The 21,979-nt window shown below is 37.3% G+C and overlaps 1 protein-coding gene across 3 annotated transcripts in view; it reads left to right on the top strand.

Moving 5' to 3' along the window:
• The window catches only part of PDE5A (phosphodiesterase 5A), a 154,017-nt gene that overhangs the window by 55,115 nt on the left and 76,923 nt on the right, over positions 1-21,979 (top strand). For all 3 annotated transcript variants that reach the window (XM_059923519.1, XM_059923521.1, XM_059923520.1), the window contains exons 4-7: positions 12,737-12,808; positions 14,460-14,549; positions 17,626-17,763; positions 20,131-20,198. In XM_059923519.1, the coding sequence (XP_059779502.1) occupies positions 12,737-12,808; positions 14,460-14,549; positions 17,626-17,763; positions 20,131-20,198 (368 nt within the window). The remainder of the gene's footprint in view (positions 1-12,736; positions 12,809-14,459; positions 14,550-17,625; positions 17,764-20,130; positions 20,199-21,979) is intronic.

Below are 21,979 nucleotides of genomic sequence, written 5' to 3'. Positions count from 1 at the left end.
TTACGTAACAGGCCCTCCCTTTTCCTTTTTTTAAGTGGCAAACTTTTTGGCATTATAAGTTTTTTTCTTTCTTTCTTTCTTTTTTTTTTTTTTCTTTTTGGCTGTGAATAAGTTTATTAACTAACTATATTAGGGCCGCTGGCCATCAATCATGTATTTCTGATGCCAGTTATCTTCAAGGCACTGCTCTTTATATCTTTCAACTTCCTAGAAGCTTCCCTTCACCTTGGCTCCCTCTTCCTGGCCACCCAGGCTGTGAGAATAAACTAAAATCATCCACTCCTATACGCGTTGCTGTCTTGTCTTCCAACCCTGGAAGATCGATAAACATACTCCTGAGAGAAATAGGTGTAGCAGTGCCTGTACATACAGAGGGATAAAATGAGTCCCAGCCAAGTAAAGTCAGTCTTACCATTTAAAGAAATATCAAACCTTGAGTCTCAAATTCATTAATGAAAGCCAGACAACCCAAAACAACAAAAAGGTCAAAATTGGCAAAGGTACACATAGGCAACACAGAAGAAGGAAACCAATGTAGCCAGTAATAACTAAAAAGCAATAATAATTAAAAAGCTCTCTAGTAATCAGGGAAATGCAAATTAAAGCAATAATGAGATACATTTTTATACCCAACAGATAGACAGAGGTTAAAAATTTAGCCTCATAATACTAGGGGTTGGTTAGGACGTGAAGTTAGCAAGAACCCTTATACATTGCTGATAAATATAAATTTCTGTAATCCTTTGAAGATTTCATCAAAGAAGGTCTCGCACATGTGCACAAGGAGACCCATACAGAGATGTTCAATGTGGATTATTTGTAATAGCAAAAACATTGCAAACAACCCAAACATTTGGGGATCAAATGAGCAAAATTTGGCATGGAGTACAATGAGACTGAGAAGGAAAAAGTCCAATTTGTTGTTATCTTAATTTAACTTAAAAAAAAAGAGGAAACATTAGCAAATATTAATGCTTAGTAGTTCTATATCAATGGCTCTCAAAGTGTTTTCTGTCCCTACACCAGCAGCATTTGGCATCACCTGAGAACTTTTAGTAAAACAAGTTCTCAGGAGCCAACCCAGATCTCTGACTCTGAAACTCTGGGGGTAGGATCCAGCAAGCTGTGTTTTAACAAGCCCCATTTTACCACTGTTCTAGATGACAAGGACATGAATATTTACTGTATTTTTAAAATTAAAAATTAAAACTAACAATCTCAAGCTTTTCTTTCCCACTCTCCCAAAGCTGTTTTAGGCTATAAGTTTCAACTCCATAAGTAAAGGCTTATTAAGAGTATGTATTTCTTACTGACACACGAAGTTCTTGTATGCGCACAGATCTCTTAATATCAAGCAAAGAGCAGAGAAAAAAATGGGCAAACATTTTTTTTAACATCTTTATTGGAGTATAATTGCTTTACAGTGTTGTGTTAGTTTCTGCTGTATAACAAAGTGAATTAGCTATATGTATACATATATCCCCATATCCCCTCCCTCTTGCGTCTCCCTCCCACCCTCCCTATCTCACCCCTCTAGGTGGTCACAAAGCACTGAGCTGATCTCCCTGTGCAATGCAGCTGTTTCCCACTAGCTATCTATTTTACATTTGGTAGTGTGTATATGTCAATGCTACTCTCTCACTTCGTACCGGCTTACCCTTCCCCCTCCCCATGTCCTCAAGTCCATTCTCTACGTCTGTGTCTTTATTCCTGTCCTGCCCCTGTGTTCATCAGAACCATTTTTTTTTTTTTAGATTCCATATATATGTGTTAGCATACGGTATTTGTTTTTCTCTTCCTGACTTACTTCACTCTGTATGACAGACTCTAGGTCCATCCACCTCACTACAAATAACTCAATTTTGTTACTTTTTATGGCAAAATGATATTCCATTGTATATATGTGCCACATCTTCTTTATCCATTCATCTGTCGATGGACACATAGGTTGCTTCCATGTCCTGGCTATTGTAAATAGTGCTTCAGTGAACATTGTGGTACATGACTCTTTGAATTATGGGTTTCTCAGGATACATGCCCAGTAGTGGGATTGCTGGGTCATATGGTAGTTCTATTTTTAGTTTTTAAAGGAACTTCCATACTGTTCTCCATAGTGGCTGTATCAGTTTACATTCCCACCAACAGTGCAAGAGGGTTCCCTTTTCTCCACACCCTCTCCAGCATTTATTGTTTGTAGATTTTTTGATGATGGCCATTCTGACCGATATGAGGTGATACCTCAGAGTAGTTTTGATTTGCATTTCTCTGATGATTAGTGATGTTGAGCATCCTTTCATGTGTTTGTTGGCAGTCTGTATATCTTCTTTGGAGAAATGTCTATTTAGGTCTTCTACCCATTTTTGGATTGGGTTGTTTGTTTTTGTGATACTGAGCTGCATGTGCTGTTTGTATATTTTGGAGATTAATCCTTTGTCAGTTGCTTCGTTTGCAAATATTTTCTCCCATTCTGAGGGTTGTCTTTTCGTCTTGTTTATGATTTGCTTTGCTGTGCAAAAGCTTTGAAGTTTCATTAGGTCCCATTTGTTTATTTTTGTTTTTATTTCCATTTCTCTCAGAGATGGGTCAAAAAGGATCTTGCTGTGATTTATGTCATAGAATGTCCTGCCTATGTTTTCTAAGAGTTTTATAGTGTCTGGGCTTATATTGAGGTCTTTAATCCGTTTTGAGTTTATTTTTCTGTATGGTGTTAGGAAGTGTTCTAATTTCATTCTTTCACATGTAGCTGTCCAGTTTTCCCAGCACCACTTATTGAAGAGGCTGTCTTTTCTCCATTGCATATTCTTGCCTCCTTTATCAAAGATGAAGGTGACCATCTGTGCGTGGGTTTCTCTCTGGGCTTTGTATCCTGTTCCATTGATCTATATTTCTGGTTTTGTGCCAGTATCATACTGTCTTGATTACTGTAGCTTAGTGGTATAGTCTGAAGTCAGGAAGCCTGATTCCTCCAGCTCCATTTTTCTTTCTCAAGATTGCTTTGGCTATTCGGGGTCTTCTGTGTTTCCATAGAAATTGTGAAATTTTTTGTTCTACTTCTGTGAAAAGTGCCATTGGTAGTTTGATAGGGATTGCACTGAATCTGTAGATTGCTTTGGATAGTATAGTCATTTTCACAATGTTGATTCTTCTAGTCCAAGAACATGGTAATATCTCCATCTGTTGGTATCATCTTTAATTTCTTTCATCAGTGTCTTATAGTTTTCTGCATACAGGTCTTTTATCTCCCTAGGTAGGTTTATTCCTAGGTATTTTATTCTTTTTGCTGCAGTGGTAAATAGGAGTGTTTCCCTAATTTCTCTTTCAGATTTTTCATCATTAGTGTATAGGAATGCAAGAGTTTCTGTACATTAATTTTGTGTCCTGCTACTCTACCAAATTTATTCAGTAGCTCTAGTAGTTTTCTGGTAGCATCTTTAGGATTCTCTATGTATAGTATCATGTCATCTGCAAACAGTGACAGTTTTACTTCTTCTTTTCCGATTTGGATTCCTTTTATTTCTTTTTCTTCTCTGATTGCTGTGGCTAAAACTCCAAAACTATGTTGAATAATAGTGGTGAGAGTGGGCAACCTTGTCTTGTTCCTGATCTTAGAGGAAATGGTTTCAGTTTTTCACCATTGAGAATGATGTTGGCTGTGGGCTTGTCATATATGGCCTTTATTATGTTGAGGAAAGTTCCCTCTATGCCTACTTTCTGCAGGGCTTTTATCATAAATGGGTGTTGAATTTTGTCGAAAGCTTTCTCTGCATCTATTGAGATGATCATATGGTTTTTCTCCTTCAATTTGTTAATATGGTGTATCACGTTGATTGATTTGCGTATATTGAAGAATCCTTGCATTCCTGGGAAAAACCACACTTGATCATGGTGTATGATCCTTTTAATGTGCTGTTGGATTCTGTTTGCTAGTATTTTGTTGAGGATTTTTGCATCTATGTTCATCAGTGATATTGGCCTGTAGTTTTCTTTCTTTGTGACATCTTTGTCTGGTTTTGGTATCAGGGTGATGGTGGCCTCATAGAATGAGTTGGGGAGTGTTCCTCCCTGTGCTATATTTGGAAGAGTTTGAGAAGGATAGGTGTTAGCTCTTCTCTAAATGTTTGATACAATTTGCTTGTGAAGCCATCTGGTCCTGGGCTTTTGTTTGTTGGAAGATTTTTAGTCACAGTTTCAACTTCAGTGCTTTTGAATGGTCTGTTTATATTTTCTATTTCTTCCTGGTTCAGTCTCAGAAGGTTGTACTTTTCTAAGAATTTGTCCATTTCTTACAGGTTGTCCATTTTATTGGTATATAGTTGCTTGCAGTAATCTCTCATGATCCTTTGTATTTCTGCAGTGTCAGTTGTTACTTCTCCTTTTTCATTTCTAATTCTGTTGATTTGAGTCTTCTCCCTTTTTTTCTTGATGAGTCTGGCTAATAGTTTATCAATTTTGTTTATCTTCTCAAAGAACCAGCTTTTAGTTTTATTGATCTTTGCTATTGTTTCCTTCTTTTCTTTTTCATTTATTTCTGATCTGATCTTTATGATTTCTTTCTTTCTGCTAACTTTGGGGTTTTTTGGTTCTTCTTTCTCTAATTGCTTTAGGTGTAAGGTTAAGTTGTTTATTTGAGATTTTTCTTCTTTCTTGAGGTAAGATTGTATTGCTATAAACTTCCCTCTTAGAACTGCTTTTGCTGCATCCCATAGGTTTTGCGTCGTCGTGTTTTCATTGTCATTTTTTTTTTTTTGGTACTTTTTGATTTCCTGTTTGATTTCTTCAGTGATCTCCTGGTTATTTAGTAGTGTATTCTTTAGTCTCCATGTGTTTGTATTTTTTACAGCTTTTTTACTGTAATTGATATCTAGTTTCATAGCGTTGTGGTCGGAAAAGGTACTTGATATGATTTCAGTTTTCTTAAATTTACCAAGGCTTGATTTGTGACCCAAGATATGGTCTATCCTGGAGAATGCTCCATGAGCACTTGATAAGAAAGTGTATTCTGTTGTTTTTGGGTGGAATGTCCTATAAATATCAATTAAGTCCATCTTGTTTAATGTGTCATTTAAAGCTTGTGTTTCCTTATTTATTTTCATTTTGGATGATCTGTCCATTGGTGAAAGTGGGGTGTTAAAGTCCCCTACTATGATTGTGTTACTGTCGAATTCCCCTTTTATGGCTGTTAGCATTTGCCTTATGTACTGAGGTGCTCCTATGCTGGGTGCATAAATATTTACAGTAGTTATATCTTCTTCTTGGATTGATCCCTTGATCATTATGTAGTGTCCTTCTTTGTCTCTTATAATAGTCTTTATTTTAAAGTCTGTTGTGTCTGATATGAGAATTGCTACTCCAGCTTTCTTTTGATTTCCATTTGCATGGAATATCTTTTTCCATCCCCTCACTTTTAATCTGTATGTGTCCCTAGGTCTGAAGTGGGTCTTTTGTAGACAGCATATATACGGGTCTTGTTTTTGTATCCATTCAGCCAGTCTATGTCTTTTGGTTGGAGCATTTAATCCATTTACATTTAAGGTAATTATCGATATTTATGTTCCTATTACCATTTTCTTAATTGTTTTGGGTTTGTTTTTGTAGGTCTTTTCCTTATGTTGTGTTTCCTGCCTAGAGAAGTTCCTTTAGCATTTGTTGTAAAAATGATTTGGTGGTGCTGGAATTCTCTTAACTTTTGCTTGTGTGTAAAGGTTTTAATTTCTCTGTCGAGTTTGAATGAGATCCTTGCTGGGTAGAGTAATCTTGGTTGTAGATTTTTCCCTTTCATCACTTTAAATATGTCCTGCCACTCCCTTCTGGCTTGCAGAGTTTCTGCTGAAAGATCAGCCGTTAACCTTATGGGGATTCCCTTGTATGTTATTTGTTGTTTTTCCTTCCTGCTCTTAATATTTTTTTCTTTCTTTGTATTTAATTTTTGATAGTTTGATTAATATGTGTCTTGTCGTGTTTCTCTTTGGGTTTATCCTGTATGGGACTCTCTGTGGTTCCTGGACTTGATTGACTCTTTCCTTTCCCATGTCAGAGCGACTATAATCTCTTCAAATATTTTCTCAGTCCCTTGTTTTTTCTCTTCTTCTTCTGGGACCCCTAGAATTCGAATGTTCCTGCATTTAATGTTGCCCTAGAGGTCTCTGAGACTGTCCTCAATTCTTTTCATTCTTTTTTCTTTCTTCTGCTCCCTGGCAGTTATTTCCACCATTTTATCTTCCAGCTCACTTATCCGTTCTTCTGCCTCAGTTATTCTGCTATTGATCCCTTCTGGAGTATTTTTAAGTTCATTTATTGTGTATGCATCACTGTTTGTTTGCTCTTTAGTTCTTCTAGGTCCTTGTTATATGTTTCTTGTATTTTGTTCATTCTGTTTCTGAGATTTTGGATCATCTTTACTATCTTTACTCTGAATTCTTTTTCAGGTAGGTTGCCTATTTCGTCTTCATTTATTCAGTCTTGTAGGTTTTTACCTTGCTTCTTCATCTGTAACATACTTTTTTGTTGTTTCTTTTTTTTTTTTTTTTGATGGGTGGGGCTGTATTCCTGCTTTACTGGTTGTTTGGCCTTAGGTGTGCAGCGCTGGAGTTTGCAGGCAGTTAGATAGATCTGGGTCTAGGTGCTGAGATTAGGACCTCCGGGAGGCCTCAGTCTGATGAATATTCCCTGGGGTCTGAGGTTCTCTGTTAGTCCAGTGGTTTGGACTCGGAGCTCCCAGCACAGGAGCTCAGGCCTGACCTGCAGCCTGGGAACCAAGATCCCACAAACCGGTTGCTGGGGGTTCCTCCTGTCCCCTTAGGTGTCCGTGGTCCCCCACCAGTGCCTGGTAAGTGCTCTAATTGTGCGGAGACACGAATTCTACATCCTCCTAGTCCTCCATCTTGACTCCGCCCTTTGTAACAGCTTTAAATGGAGTATAATCTAATGCATACAGATCAGGAAGCTGTCTTAGAGAACAGCATTCTCTGGCCCATTTCAGTTCCTCCTAGATCAACAAGCAGGGTGACCGCTCCGGCCCAGACAAAAGAAATCTACGACCTCACTGAAGGCGGGGGCTCAGGTCTGGGCGACTGTGAGAGGAGGGGCCAGGCCTGTCCAAGGCGACCCCTCTGAAAGCCTGAGCCAAACCTGTCCTTTAATGTGCTCCATACGTCCCAGAGCCCTCCCTTAACACAGGCCTCACCAAGCACACCAAAATGGGCAAATTTTATTAACTATTTTTCAGATGTGAATTGTCCAGTAAGTACATCACCTAAATAAAACTTTGATATCTGACACTTCTCCCATTATCATCAAGAACAAATATCTGTGAAGCACTGAGTACATTCAGAGTCTGATGCTTCCTTAAGACATAAGATATAAATCATGTCCTTAGGAAACAATTGAGTTGGATGTGAACAGAGAAAATGAGGTTAAAAATGAGAATACCTCATTGTCAGATTATAGCACCCTCAGCTGCAACACAGAATTTCAGAGGGCTTTGAAGGGAAGCTTTTTTGGAGACAGCCTCAGCTGAGAAACTAGAAGGTAATATTTCAAGGAATGACGTGAGCAAAGGTCTTTGTAGCATTCTACTTCAAAGACCCATGTAAGTGATTTTAGTTCAAGTTGAGCATATGGAATCAGGGTCTTCAGTTTTTGTCCTATAGATGGATGCATGGAACCATTAAAAGCTTTGAGTAATGAGATGACTTGTATGTGCAAAGTAGTGTTCCAGGAAGGGAAATTTGGACTTAAGTGTCATAGATGGACTGAGGCAAGAAAACAATTAGCAGTGAGATGCCAGGGCTTTCAAAGAAAGTGAGGATTTAGATGGTGAAACACAAGATATAATGTGGGGTGAGGAAGAGTAAACAAGGAATGGGAGCATGTATGAGTAATTCTAATGGAACATATTAGTTTGTTATTGCTGCTGCAAAAAACTACTGGAAATTTAGTGGCTTAAAACAACACAAATGTATTATCTTATAGTTTTGGAGGTCAGAGTCCAAAATAGTTCTCACTGGGCTGACACAGAGGGTCAGCAGGGCTGTGTTTCTATGTGGAATCTCTGGAGAAGAATCTATTCTCTTGCCTTTTCCTGCTTCCATGGGCTGCCCACATCACTTAGCTTGTGGCTCCTTTCTATCTTCATAACCTGCAGCCGCGGGACTTCCCTGGCGGTCCAGTGGTTAAGACTTCACGCTTCAACTGCAGGAGGTGTAGGTTCAGTTCGATCCCTGGTTGGGGAACTATGATCCCACATGCCTCTAGGTCAAAAAACCAAAAAAACATAAAACAGAAGCAATATTGTAACAAATTCAATAAAGACTCTAAAAATGGTCAACATCAAAATAACAAAAAAGATCTTTAAAAAAAAAAAAAAAACAAACCCTGCAGCTGCATCTTAAAATCTGTCTGACTCTCCTGCCTCCCACTTTCCATCATAAGGATTCTTGTGATTGCATTGGGCCCACCCAGATGATTCAGGATAATCTCCCTGTCTCCAGATCCTTAACTTAATCACATATGCAAAGTCCCTTTTGTCATTTAAGGCAGCATAGTCATAGGTTCCAGGGATTAGGATGAGGCCATCTTTGGAGGCCATTCTTTTGCCTACCACCTGGAATATGACCATAATTTGCTGATTGCCTAGGATTTGGAAGAGAGGTGGAAAAGCCTGGATTGGTCATGTCAACCCTCTCAGTTTCATTTTACCTGTAAAACAGGGGTGGGCAAGAGGATGGGGGTGGGATTCCCTTCCAAGCCTAACACTCTGACTAGAATGTCAGCTCCATGAGTACAGGGATTTGTGTCTGTCTTGTTCACTACTGAGCCATCTTCATTGTCTAGAACAGTGACTGGTATATTAAAGGTGTGTATTAATTATTTGTTGAATAAATATTTGTTGCTGAATGAATGACCGAGTCAAGAGAAAGTTTGAAAAGAGCACTGGGAAGAATTCTCCACTGGCTCCTGTCTACGTTAAGTTCTTGTTTTCCTGGTGAAGTAAGGTTTTCAGCTCAGGTTACAGATGGTCTAGAATCCTGTCATTATAATAGAGACATTCTGCAGGTGGGACAGAGGGATAGCTAAGATTTGTAGAGTTTGTTCCTTTTCTCCCTGGCTTTTAGCCTCCATGCTGAGCATCCCCTGGAACTAGGAACGGGGAAATGTATAGTAGGGATTGATGTATGGCCTCAGTAATGGTCGGGGCAGCTGCTGATTGAAGAAGAAATTGCTCGCTGTGGCAGTGATCACTTGTCCCTGAAGCGACCAGCTGTCACATTCCTCACTGATCACCCAGCGAGAGTCAAGTCTTGCCCTTTGCATTCCTAAAAGAACACTTGACCCTGTGAGGACATAATATTCATTTATGCTCTGAAAAGTGCCAGTGAAATAGAAAACAGAGAAGCTTCTTTGTGCTTTAAAAAAAAAAAATAGCATAAAGTATTGGTGTTTGAGAGTACTGCAGGTAGATAGCAGGTAGGCAGAAGTGATTGGGCTTCTGACATGGAAGCTAAAATTTTTAGGGGCTTTGCCTCTCAGATATGAGGTCTGACAATTTCTTGCCATAAAAGCTGTCCTTGAAAACTGACATTTAAAAACCTTGTCTTGAAGAAAATTAATTTGTTTAAAGGAGCAATAGATGGTAGAAGGAGGAAAGACTTTTTATCAACACAAGGAGGCCAGGGGGTGCAAGTTTTGCTAGGCTCCTTGAAATTTGGAGAATCAAAGTCTTTTTGTCTTTTACTGTCTTGTGTTGCCTTGGACAAACACTATACCTTTCCTCTGATTTTTATCTGTTGTTTTTATCAGTGGTATTTTTAAAATGTCATCCAGCTAAGTATTGAGGCACATGTGAGTATCAGATATATTTTCCTGATCTAATAGTACCTTGAAAGAACTTGCCTGTTTTTTAAAAAAATAATTAATTATATTTAAATAATCATCCCTTAAACAAATTAACCTCTAATATCTAAATCTATAAAATTACTAGTGAGAGAAATAATTGGTCACCGGAAAGGATGAAAAATTCTTCACTGGAAGTCTTCATTCCATGAAGTTGCCTAATGATTAATATCTTGCTCTGATGTTAGGGGAACAAAATTAAATATAGTAAAGAGCTGGTGTTCAGGGGGTACAAAGCAGGGTTTAAAGCCTGTGAACAAGACTTCTGGTCAGTTTGCCAGACTGAACAGGTGCAGAACACCACCCACCTCCCCATTCTGCAAACAAGTAGAGAATAAAGTTTCACCAAAAGCAATTTTAAAAATTACAGATGAGCTCAAGAAAGGGAAATCCCAGGGTATCAGAAACAAAGAGGGGAACCCAGGGTAAGCAGCGTGAATGACCAAAGTCCAGATGGGCTTCGGAGATGTGAGACTCAGGATGGTAGGGTGAATGCCTGCGGGTAACATCTGCAGGCAGGGGTGATGAGTCCCCTCCACAGACACGGTGGGAGCAGGGAGGGGAAACTAAACTCCCACGGGAAGCCTAGGTCTGTGAAGGTTCCATCCATGGAACCAGGCCTGGAAAACTTTTCAGCAACGAGGAAAGCTTGCCTCTGCCTGCAGCTGCGAGACAAAGAAGAGACACCAGTGAACCATGAGAGCAGGGCTTGTGCCCCACAGGGTGTGGAGTTCAAGTTCACGCCATCAGTGCAGTGCCAGACAAGCAGCAAGTCGCTATGCCTGACACTTCATGACTCAGGGGACATGGGGCTCCCATGGAAAACAGTCCCTGCTATGGGTGAGCTTACACCCAAAACTCAGTATGTTCTAAGAGATGAAGGACAACTGGCACGAGTATTTAAAGGAAAAAAAGAAAGAGGAAGAGAAGGAGGAGGAGGAGGAGGAGGAGGCGGCGGGTTTGAGAAAAGAATCAAGTAGAAATTCTCGAAGTGGAGAACAGTTATTGAACTACGTGAACAGTGTTGTGTTGGTTGAAAATTGCCTTGCTTATGGTACATTGACTCACACGGCTCCAGGTACAAACAGCACATCAACACATGCTTCTTGTAATACTGTATAATTATCTGAGAAGGTTTGCATAACAGTCTCTTTATCTGTTTTAATCTCTTCTTCCTTAAAATGAAGATTTAAAAATTTAACTCTTTCTTTTATCAAACCATTTATTAAAGACAAATAAAAACTCAAATGTCATCATTTCTGAGAAACCTTCTCTTTTATGCATATTTGGTCTCCCTTCTGTGCTCTTAACGATCTGTGGGCGTCTGTATCATCAAAGTGATCATACGTGTGCTGTAAATATATGTTTATGTATCACCCATTCTTGCCTCTTGAGCTCCTTCCGGGTAGCCTTTCTCCCAGTTTTTATCACTCCTTGGTACACAGTAGTCACCACAATATTTGTTGAGTAAATGAATGAATGCTTAAAATAAAATCACCGACTTATACTGGTAGCGCTATGGATTAGACCCCAGTGACCCTCAAGAGGCTCCCGTCAGTTACATTCAAGTGAATGTGCCTGGCTGCAGTCCAGACGTTTTGACCTTAGACAGAAGCTTTTGTAGGCATTTTGTCATTGAGATTGGAGCATCGAGAAATCTGTTAGCCAGGAGCTAAAGAGTGTAAAATAGGTACAGGATAATTGGATGATTCTCCTTTTTAAAATCAACATCTCTTTGCTCTGTCATAGGGTGGGGAGGAAACATGTTGAGAACAGAAAACGACATCAGACAAGAATGTATTTCTCTGTCCTTGCTCTGCTATCTTGGAAGGGAATTTTTTATATCCATTTCTTAAAGCTAAGGGGCTAGAGTGAGCTGAGAAAAAAGGATGGACCATCCACACAAAACTCAGGACTTTATATTTCTAAAGTATAACCATTTAGAGGATAATAGCTTTTTACACTGATATTAAATTGTAGAAGGAGGAAACAAGTAGAATTTATAAGTAGTAAAGAGGAAGCAAAAGTAAGTTAAAGGTCTTTAAAAGACTAATAAGGTAATAACACAAACTTCAAGTTGGACCTAAATGGGTAAGTAAAATATACTTTTAAGTAGGAAGATGAGAAGGTTCTTAAAAGTCTTGCTAAATGTTTTGTGGAAACTTAAGACATATTCCCAGAGTTTAGCTCAGTCTTCTTAAGATGTAGTTTATCTTTCAAACACCTTCTGATTTGAAATAAGGCTCAGTCTGTTTTTCAATAAAACTTCTTTCCACCAAAGTAAGTCTATTGAAGGTAAGATAATTTTCAAGTTCAGAAATTTCAAAAGAAGTTGGAAAACATCCCTACATTAAGAATTATTTTTACCCTAATTGGTCCTCCTGCATTTTAAATTCTGTGACTGGCCATTGGTCCTATTTCATTTTTAGTAAACGAGCATTTAGCCCATTTGAAATATTATATTTAAAAGCAATATAAAATGTTCATTTAATCATATATTCTATTTGAAATGTGATATAAATTTAATGTTTATTTTTTATTCAAAAGCCATGAGAATTACTCACATAAAAAGTGATTGCCAGTAATTTCTTTCACAGGGCAGCATGAAATCCGAGAATCAAATATAGTTTGGGACCCAAGAAGTTAGAAACATTTGAACTCTTATTAGGAAAAAAGAATGTACAAAATGATACGGAACTAGTTCAGATGCTGAGGGGTTTGTTTTGATTTTGTAGCTTATTGTTATTTTAAAGCACATGTAGAAATTATTTTGTAAACACGCTTTGGTGAATTTATACCAATAATTTCAGTCAACGAAATTACCAATGTTCTCTTCTTATACCAGGTTGTTGGTGTAGCCCAGGCCATCAACAAGAAATCGGGAAATGGTGGGACATTCACTGAAAAAGATGAAAAGGTACCAAAACTTGGGTCTGGTATGATCTCAATTTAGGAAGATGCTTTCTCTTTAGAGTTGTATAGACCTCTGGGATTAGTGATTGCTGAAATTGTTGATCACAAAAACATTATGGTTTAAAATGATCCGAAATGTTCTAAAGTGTCTCTTGCCTCTGGCTAAATCAGTGCTGACCTGAGTTTGGAGTAGTTGTGGTCTTCAGTCAACAGAACCCCGTCCCCACTGCCTCCTCACCATGCCACCAAGCCTCCCCCGGGGCTGTGTGCATGTTGCGGCCATCCGGAGGGTGTTACGGTGTTCTAACTCTCTCATTTACCTTTCATCACTGCTATCAAGAAATTCAACATTACGTAAAATCCCTAAAGCACTGCTCCAAGTTCAGTGCTGCAGGTCAGCTTAAAATTAGAATTGCCTCCTGGTGAAGCAAATGCAGAATGTTTTATAAGCTTTGCACGCAGACGGTGGGGCGCCAAGGTGTGAATTCAGGCTGAATGATGTGAATTTAGCTTCAGAAAGAGTGGCAGTCAGCATTATTTTATTACCCTTCTTGTCCAACTCTGAAGGAATACATTCCTCACACCACATCGACATGCTTTCCTTTTAAGGACAGAAGCCCTTAAACCTGTTTATAACTTCATTCTGTCAGTAGGTTTTATGATTTCTCTTCTTAAATATGCAATTATATGTATATCATGGAGCTCACTGAATTCTTCCTATTCAAGCCCATTGCTATTTCTGTCACTCCCCTGAAAATTAGTAGGAGCTTTTGGAAGACATTCCAACAAGACAGAGTTATTTTTGTCTCATGTTGTAGGCTGTGTTGACACTAGTGTTGGTCCCCGTGTCTTAATTGCTTCAGAACATAGCAAGTACCTTTTTAAATCAGTGTAATAGACATCTAGTCTCCTATTCCGTTAATGACACCTGAGGATATTTGGCGGGGAACATGGTTCTAGATTGGCTATTTATTCCGTTATTTGTTTATAGCCCATTAATGTAAACGCCTCTTGAAAGATTTGCATTCTTAGGCTGTATCATCTCTTGGCAAAATAAATTCATGCTTGTGAATAAAGTATGCCATGTAAAAATTTCCTTTCATCAATAATTAGTATAATTGTGAGCACATCACCTTAGTATAGTATAATGAGGGTGATATATCATGTTTAAAATGATATATTTAAACTAATACTAAATTTGCAATTTAGTATGGGACTGTTGTTGCCAATATTCTCCTAACAAGATTGTGAGCTTTCAGTTTGCCCCAGTAATAAGTTACAGGCTATTTTTATAGTCTTAGCTTAAACCCAAGTCTTAATATCGTTTAGAGACTACACCAAATTTTGCATAGAGTGAATTTCAGTTTCACATGGTATAAAGAGATCTGTGTCTCCTCTCTTTCTCTTTGCTAATTTCCAACTACTGTATGACTTTAGGAGACTGTGTTAACAGTTGTCATCTACTGGTTGTACCATTTAGCTAACACTTGCTTTGCATCAGTTCCTAATTTTATGCAGAATAAACATCTACACTGTTGGTTTCCAAATAATTATTTGAACTGTAAATATTTTTGAATGTTGTTTGTGTTTCAAGCAATATAACAAGACAGGTTATTGACAGTTCTTATTTGGCTGTTGTCTTGCCTGTTTTCTAGGACTTTGCTGCTTACTTGGCATTTTGTGGAATTGTTCTTCATAATGCTCAACTCTATGAGACTTCACTGCTGGAGAACAAGAGAAATCAGGCAAGTCTGATTACTAAAGAGAGAGTGTAGAAATTCTTTTTTAAAAAATGGTTAAATTGTTATCCAAGTAATATATATATATATAAAATATATATGTTATATATATAATGATGTGTATATATATATATATATATATATATATATATATATATATATATCATTAGAAATCCAAACCGTGCAGATTGAATTTCTAAATATTTTAACTGTTTCTTCTAATAGTTATTTTTTCCATTTTGTATTTTCCATGAGCTGTTGCTTTATCACTGTTAACAGATGAAGATTTATTTAACTTATACCATCCTTTACTTTGCCATTATGGTACCAGTATTTTTATGTCACTGTTTAAAGTTATTGGATGAGTTGTGCGTGTAATATTAAGAGTTTTAGTTCTTATTCTATCAATTAGAGACATCATCTCTTTTTTTTTTTCCAGAATATGCTTCTGTATTTTATTATTCATATTAAAACAAAAGATACAAAATGTGAAAATTATTGTAGAGAACTTCTAGAAGCATGGGAATAAGCTCAGGAAACACTGTAGAACACTGATAGAGACATCATCTCTTATTTCATCCTTTATAAAGTGAGGATCTTAGCATCCCTCATCTCTCCTTCCCAATTACTGCTCCTTACCTCTGCTTTTCCTATCTGGACTTTTTCTTTTATATTGCCCACATTGATAACATATATACAGATGGTCCTCAACTTACATTGGTTAAACTTACAATTTCCCGACTTTACTATGGTGGGAAAGCTATACACATTCAGTAGAAACCATACGTCGAATTCCGAATATTGATCTTTTCCTGGGATAGTGATATATGTCATGACACTCTCTCATGATGCTGGGCAGTGGCAGTAGCCACAGCTCCCAGCAGCCACGCCATCACGAGGGTAAACAACCAATACACTTAAAACCATTCTGTCCCCACACAACCATTCTGGTTTTCACTTTCAGTACAGTGTTCAATAAATTACATGAGATGTTCAACACTTTATTATAAAATAAGCTTTGTGTTAGATGATTTTGCCCAACTGTAGGCTAATATAAGTGTTCTGAGTATGTTTAAGGTAGGCTGGGCTAAGCTGAGATGTTCAGTAGGTTGGGTGTATTAAACAGATTTTCGACTTTAAATATTTTCAACTTACAATGGATTTATCAAGATGTAACCCCGTCGTAAATCGAGGAAGATCTGGTATTGTGCTACAACCATGCTTGACTTTTCTAAAGCTTTGTCTAGGTTAATTCTAAAGTTGCAGTTTAAAATAAAGTGTTTATAAGTACCGTGATGTAAATGTTGTTCTTACTAATTATGTAAATGTTGTTGTTCATAATTACCTTTGTTATATAACTTAGTTTTTCTTGTTGTTTCTGAAATCTCTTCTTTTTTCCTTGAACTGTTTGCTCTAGTGTAGCCTCATGTTGTTGGTCCCCCTCCCCCTGCAAACTCTCCATTATTTAGGCATTCTCTTGAGTTCTTTTTCATGGAGAATCTTCAAATTGAGGTTCTCTCTCTTTCTTCTTTCAAGCAAAATTATTTTTCCCCATGCCTGCTGCAGAGGGGTCATCGTAGAACTTTCCTTCACTGCTTTCTTAGAAAGACTCTACTGGTTATCCACTGGATCCCAGAACTCTTTTTTTCTCAGTTTACTCCCTTGTTCTAGTGTAGCACATTCTCAGTTAACTACTTGAGAACCGGTATTGGTGAGGTAAGCTCTCTGAGTCCTTGCATGTATGAAAATATCTATTGTACCATCCTACCAATTTGGCTGGGTATAAAATTCTGCATTGAAAAATTAGTTTCTCAGAATTTAAAGGTAGTACTGTCTTCTACTAGCATTCATATTGTTCTGATTCTTGGTGCTTTTTTTTTTTTCTATAAGCTTTTTGGATTATTTATTTACTGTTGCTTTTGTAACTGAATTTCACCATATGATTCTTTTTTTCATTCATCATGCTGGTACCTGGTCATTCCTTTCAGTCTGGAGACTTAAGCCCTTGGGTTTTATGTAATTCTTTTTCATTATCTCTTTGATAATTCATCTCCCCCACCCTTTAATTTCTCTGTTTAGAACTTATGTTAATAAGACTGTGGACCTTGCGTGGACTTCAACTCCAGCATCTTCCTGATGTCTCCCTGCTCCATTTTTGCCACCCATTAATCCAGTCCTCATTTTTACAAACATACTTGTGATTCTTGTCACTTCTCTCCTGCAATCCATCACAGTCCAAACTGCTTGAAAAGAAGATAGGGCTTTTGAGGTTCTTTATTCACTTACCTCTGCAATCTCATCTCCCTAGTTCTCCTCTTTACACTCTATATTCTCATAAAACTTGATCAAAACTTGCAACATGCTACTTTCTCTCAATTCAGTTCTTTTTCACTGAGATATTTTCCTTCCCCACTTCACCTGAACAATTCCTGCTCATCCTTCAGGCCTCAGCAAGGATAGTATCACCTCCAATAAATTTTCTATAATACCCTTTCTCCCCCGCTCCTTGCACAAATACTTTGTGAGACTAGATGAAATCCTGTGTGAGTAAAGAAAAGAGAAATTATCAGGAAGAACACAAGAGGAACTCTTAAAACTTTGTTTATTTTGGACAATATTTGCTGTGCTCTGTGAAAATCCTGGCAGTGTTGATAAATGTTGATCTCAGAAGTTTGGATCACCAAAAACAACAGTGTATTTTATGTATCAGACACTGTTCAAAATGCTTTATATATGTTAACTTATTTAGTCCTCACAACAGCTCCATGATTTTGGTACTATTATTATCCCCATTTTCAAGAAACTTGTCCTAGATCACAAAGCTAGCAGGAGGGGAAGCCGGGATTAAAAACTGTTGGCTTTGGCTTCAGAGTCTGTGATCCTAACCAGTGTACTAATTGTACTAACAATCGACAGGGAAATTTTGTTAGTAAGCAGAGACGTATGTATTTAACACTTGAATGGCAACTTGGTTGTAACTTGTTAGATTATATGTAAACAACTTACAACCCATATAAATCATTGTATTGCTTTAATAATTACAAACAATTACTAATAGTAAGCTCTTAATTTTTTTGTCTAGGTGCTGCTTGACCTTGCTAGCCTAATTTTTGAAGAACAACAATCATTAGAAGTAATTCTAAAGAAAATAGCTGCCACTATTATTTCTTTCATGCAGGTGCAGAAATGCACCATTTTCATAGTGGATGAAGACTGCTCCGTGAGTACAGAGTATGACTTTTTTATTTTTAGAAAGACAAATTTTATATTCCTTAAAGCACTGCTTTAAACCTCACGTTGGCCTCAGAACTCTCTCTCAGATCCAACTGAATATGGTTGTTTATGTGAAGCCAATCCAAGTGTGAACTGTTCTGGTGGAAAAGGGGTAGAGGTGAGGTTGGAGGATGCCTTCAATACATCCTTTCACCTTGTCGGCCCTCCACTTAGTATTACAGTTACCATTGGTAATGTCAGTGTGCTGCTTTTGTCAATGGCTACACTACCTTGATGGAGAAGTACATTGTCATTACAGTGTGCAGGCCTTTTCTGGTTGAGAATAGTTGTGCTCTCTTACTATGAACAGGTAGACCACCTTCTGAATGGGCTGGCTATAAAAATTTCTTTTTACCAGCGATTATGTAGAAACCAAAAGGCATGGCCCAATGGAGGCAGTGCTGCTAAAGGTGCCTATTAGTCCCAAATTCCTTACCCACCGTGGAAGGCCACTAAGCTGTTCCAGCTGGTAGATTTCAAGCCATTGATTTGTAACGTAAAGAGACAGGATGTGTGTGGAAAGATGGAGTGTTCTCATACAGTGCTGGTTACTTCTAGACAGGCCAACTGAGTTGGCTGTTAGCATCAGGGCCTTTAGCCCAAGGTTGTTTTCTTTTATGCGGTTTCTTTTCCTTCTCAACCAATGAACCACTGTTTTTGGTATATTTCTTTTTGATGTAGTTGTTTGTTTCCTTTTTCCTTTAGACCCTGAGAACAGGCTCCTCATTGGTGGGTTAGGAAAAAGAATGGGAATTCTCAAGTGTATAAAGTCAATTACAGTCCACATATGATATCTGAATTGATCGTTTTTTGGGAAGTAGAATAATAAAAGATATTTAAAACTTATATTTTAAACTTTTAATTATTTTATTAGATACTAAGACCATACTGTGTGATGCAACATTATCTGAATCATCTCACTATGCTAGGAGATAGTCAGTATTGTCATGGATATTATTTAATATTTTCAATCAGTTATAAACTACTTAATATACAGATAATTACAAGATTGTAGGTATCCTTTTAAAGTTCAGGTCAGAACTCTTTAATGCAGTATGTCAGTTTATCATTTTTGCTCTGTGACCTGCTCTTTGGCATTTAATTTTTGAAAGTTATACATAAGGGCACTCCTTTTTTTTAGGCAATTTAAATATCACTTTAATTAACATTCAGCTCATCCAGTTAACCCCTATCATGGCAGCAGTTGACTGGTATCAGTGCTGCTTTAAAATATAGCTCAGCAGTATGCCCATTAATATTTTTGCTCGCTTTTTAATGACTTAATTTGGTGGGTGTAGCAGTTAAGTGACTTGATGTTCATTTATACTGTAATTATTTTTTGATTAAAAATATTTCAACACATGAGCAGAAATCCAAATGTGAACAAGAAAAAAAATGTACTCAGTTCTTCTGTCCCCAAATTAAACTGATATCATTGTTTTCTTTGTGTTTCCTTCTAATTTTTTATTCAGTTGTAGATATAGTATGGGTGCAAATGTGTATTTTGCTTTTTAATTTAACTTCAAAAATACTTCTCTGTGTTGTTAAAATCTTCATAATTTAATGATCTCATAAAATATTACTGAATTAGGTGTCTTCAAAAAGACCCAACAATAGCAATCAATGTATGCATAAAAGCTAAAACTTGGGCTTCCCTGGTGGTGCAGTGGTTGAGAGTCTGCCTGCTAATGCAGGGGACACGGGTTCGAGCCCTGGTCTGGGAAGATCCCACATGCCGCGGAGCAACTAAGCCCATGAGCCACAATTACTGAGCCTGCGCATCTGGAGCCTGTGCTCCGCAACAGGAGAAGCCGCGATAGTGAGAGGCCCGCGCACCACGATGAAGAGTGGCCCCCGCTTGCCACAACTAGGGAGAGCCCTCGCACAGAAACGAAATAAATACGCCATAAACGCCATAAATAAATAAATAAATAAAGCATGACACAAATTAAAAAGAAAAAAAAAAGAGCAAGTCTCTACATTTAAAAAAAAAAAAAGCTAAAACTTGAGGATTTTGAATAAATATAGAGAAAATTTGAAGCTAATTATTTATTAACAGCTGGCAGAAAAACAAAAACTCAAATAAGCATTTTTGCAAGTCAGTATTGGAAACAACAGCAGCATGGTTCTAAGTAATAGTAGGTAGACTTGAGGATGTCGTGAGCACTTAGGTCAGTTTTGTCTGAAAAAGTGAAAAGAAATTGCGAGGATTGGTGTCTTCAGTCAGTTCCACAGACTCATATGTCTATATTTAGATAGTTTTCATTACATTCCCAAACTTATTTCTCAGTCTGTGTCGTTGCTCTGTTTTCAGGATTCTTTTTCTAGTGTGTTTCACATGGAGTGTGAGGAATTAGAAAAATCATCAGATACTTTAACAAGGTAAGAAAACTTCATTATCTGTCTGTCTTTATCACAAGTATGTAATTTTGGCTACATAGTTATTTCACGACCTATTTAATTTAAGACATAGAAGCTACAGCTGCTTTTTTCCTCCCACAAATAATTTCATTTGTGAAAATACTTTACTATTTGATGTTATATGTCCAGGGTTTTTTCCACTGCATTTGACCTGTTGGAGAATTCTTTCATAGAGTGAATGGTGTCATAATTAGTATAGGCCTGGGTACAGTGTGTTTTGTGAACTGACTCATTTAAGACCCACAAGTACTATATTTCAATTATATTTTTTCATTGCATATTAGACCCTCACTGGAAATTTGACAGGCTTCTGAACACATTTTTTTCGATGAGTCTATTCTGCTTTGGAATCAGCCGTAGGATTTAACTAACACCAGAAGGAAGCCTGTGATCTCAGTCACACCAATACATGTACCCTATGGCTAGAATCAGACCAGATCTCTATTGTAGTTCATTTCTTTTTCATGTTTTATTTTTTTTAATTTTAAAATTAGTATTCATTTTTTGGTTGTTGTTAACTGGTATGCAGAAACAATAGAAAGTATTAACATATCAAGGTTATACTTGTTACTGGCCCAATTGTATATTTGCTTTCTGAAGAATTTTAAAAAGGATTTAGAGTAAATTACCAAGTGTTCTTGTCATATTTCCTTTTGCACCCTTAGCAAAACAGTGGTGGTTTTTGCTTAAGCAATAAGCTAGTCTAAGGAATATAAGTCTGCCAGGGTAAAGCGTCAGGAATTCTTGGGCATAATGCTGGTTTTATCACATTATTCATTATTCATTTGTTTCAAATTATTTCACTCCCTAAAATAATTTGTGTCAATTTATATTACTCCTAATTATTGATATTATAACTTAAAAGCCCCATATGATCATGGAAATAGAACATTATTTTAGCTTTACTATCTGACATTAAAGTTCCAGATTTTTTACGCTTCAGTTGACTTATCAGAGAATTATTTCATGTAGCTGAATGATGCCACAGTTAGTAATGTCCTCAGTAACCAAGCTCCTTGGTGGTGATACTTTAAAAATAACCTCTGTGCAAATCTAACTATAGAACATTCTATAAGATAACTGGCCTGGTCTCTTCAAAAAGTCAATGTCATTGAATAAAATGGAGGCAGGGACTGTTCTCAGACCGAACAGCCAAATGCAGTATGTGAACCTTGATTAGATCCTGGTTAAAAACAAATAGCTATCAAAGACATTTGTTAGGACAGTTGGAAATCTGAATATGGACTGGATACTGGGTGTTGGTGGGGAATTATTGGTACCTTTTCTTTGGAATTAGGAAGATACTGTGGTTAGTAGGAGAATGTTCTTATTTTTAGGAGATTCAGGCTGGTGTATTTAAGGATGAAGTGTTATGATGTCTGCACCTTAGTTTAAAATGGTTCTGCCAGGCGGGGGTGATAAATTAGGAGGTCGGGACTAACATATACATGCTACTAAATATAAAATAGATAACCAGCAAGGATCTACTGCATAACACAGGGAACTATACTCAGTGTTTTGTCATGAACTATAAGGGAAAAGAATCTGAAAAAGGGAAAAGAATCAGTTATACATATATATGTATATGTATAACTGAATCACTGTGCTGTACACCTGAAACTAACATGACATTGTAAATCAACTATACTTCAATTAAAAATTCCCAACAAAAAATAAAATAAAATATGGTTCAGCCAAAAATAAATAAGTAAATATATCTAAATTAATATATTTAAACAAAT

This window comes from Balaenoptera ricei, chromosome 5, assembly GCF_028023285.1.
Source record: "Balaenoptera ricei isolate mBalRic1 chromosome 5, mBalRic1.hap2, whole genome shotgun sequence".
In the NCBI taxonomy this organism is placed as follows: Eukaryota; Metazoa; Chordata; class Mammalia; order Artiodactyla; family Balaenopteridae; genus Balaenoptera; species Balaenoptera ricei.
The sequence above is the reverse complement of the archived record's forward strand: the minus strand, read 5'-3'. Positions and strand labels throughout refer to the sequence as shown.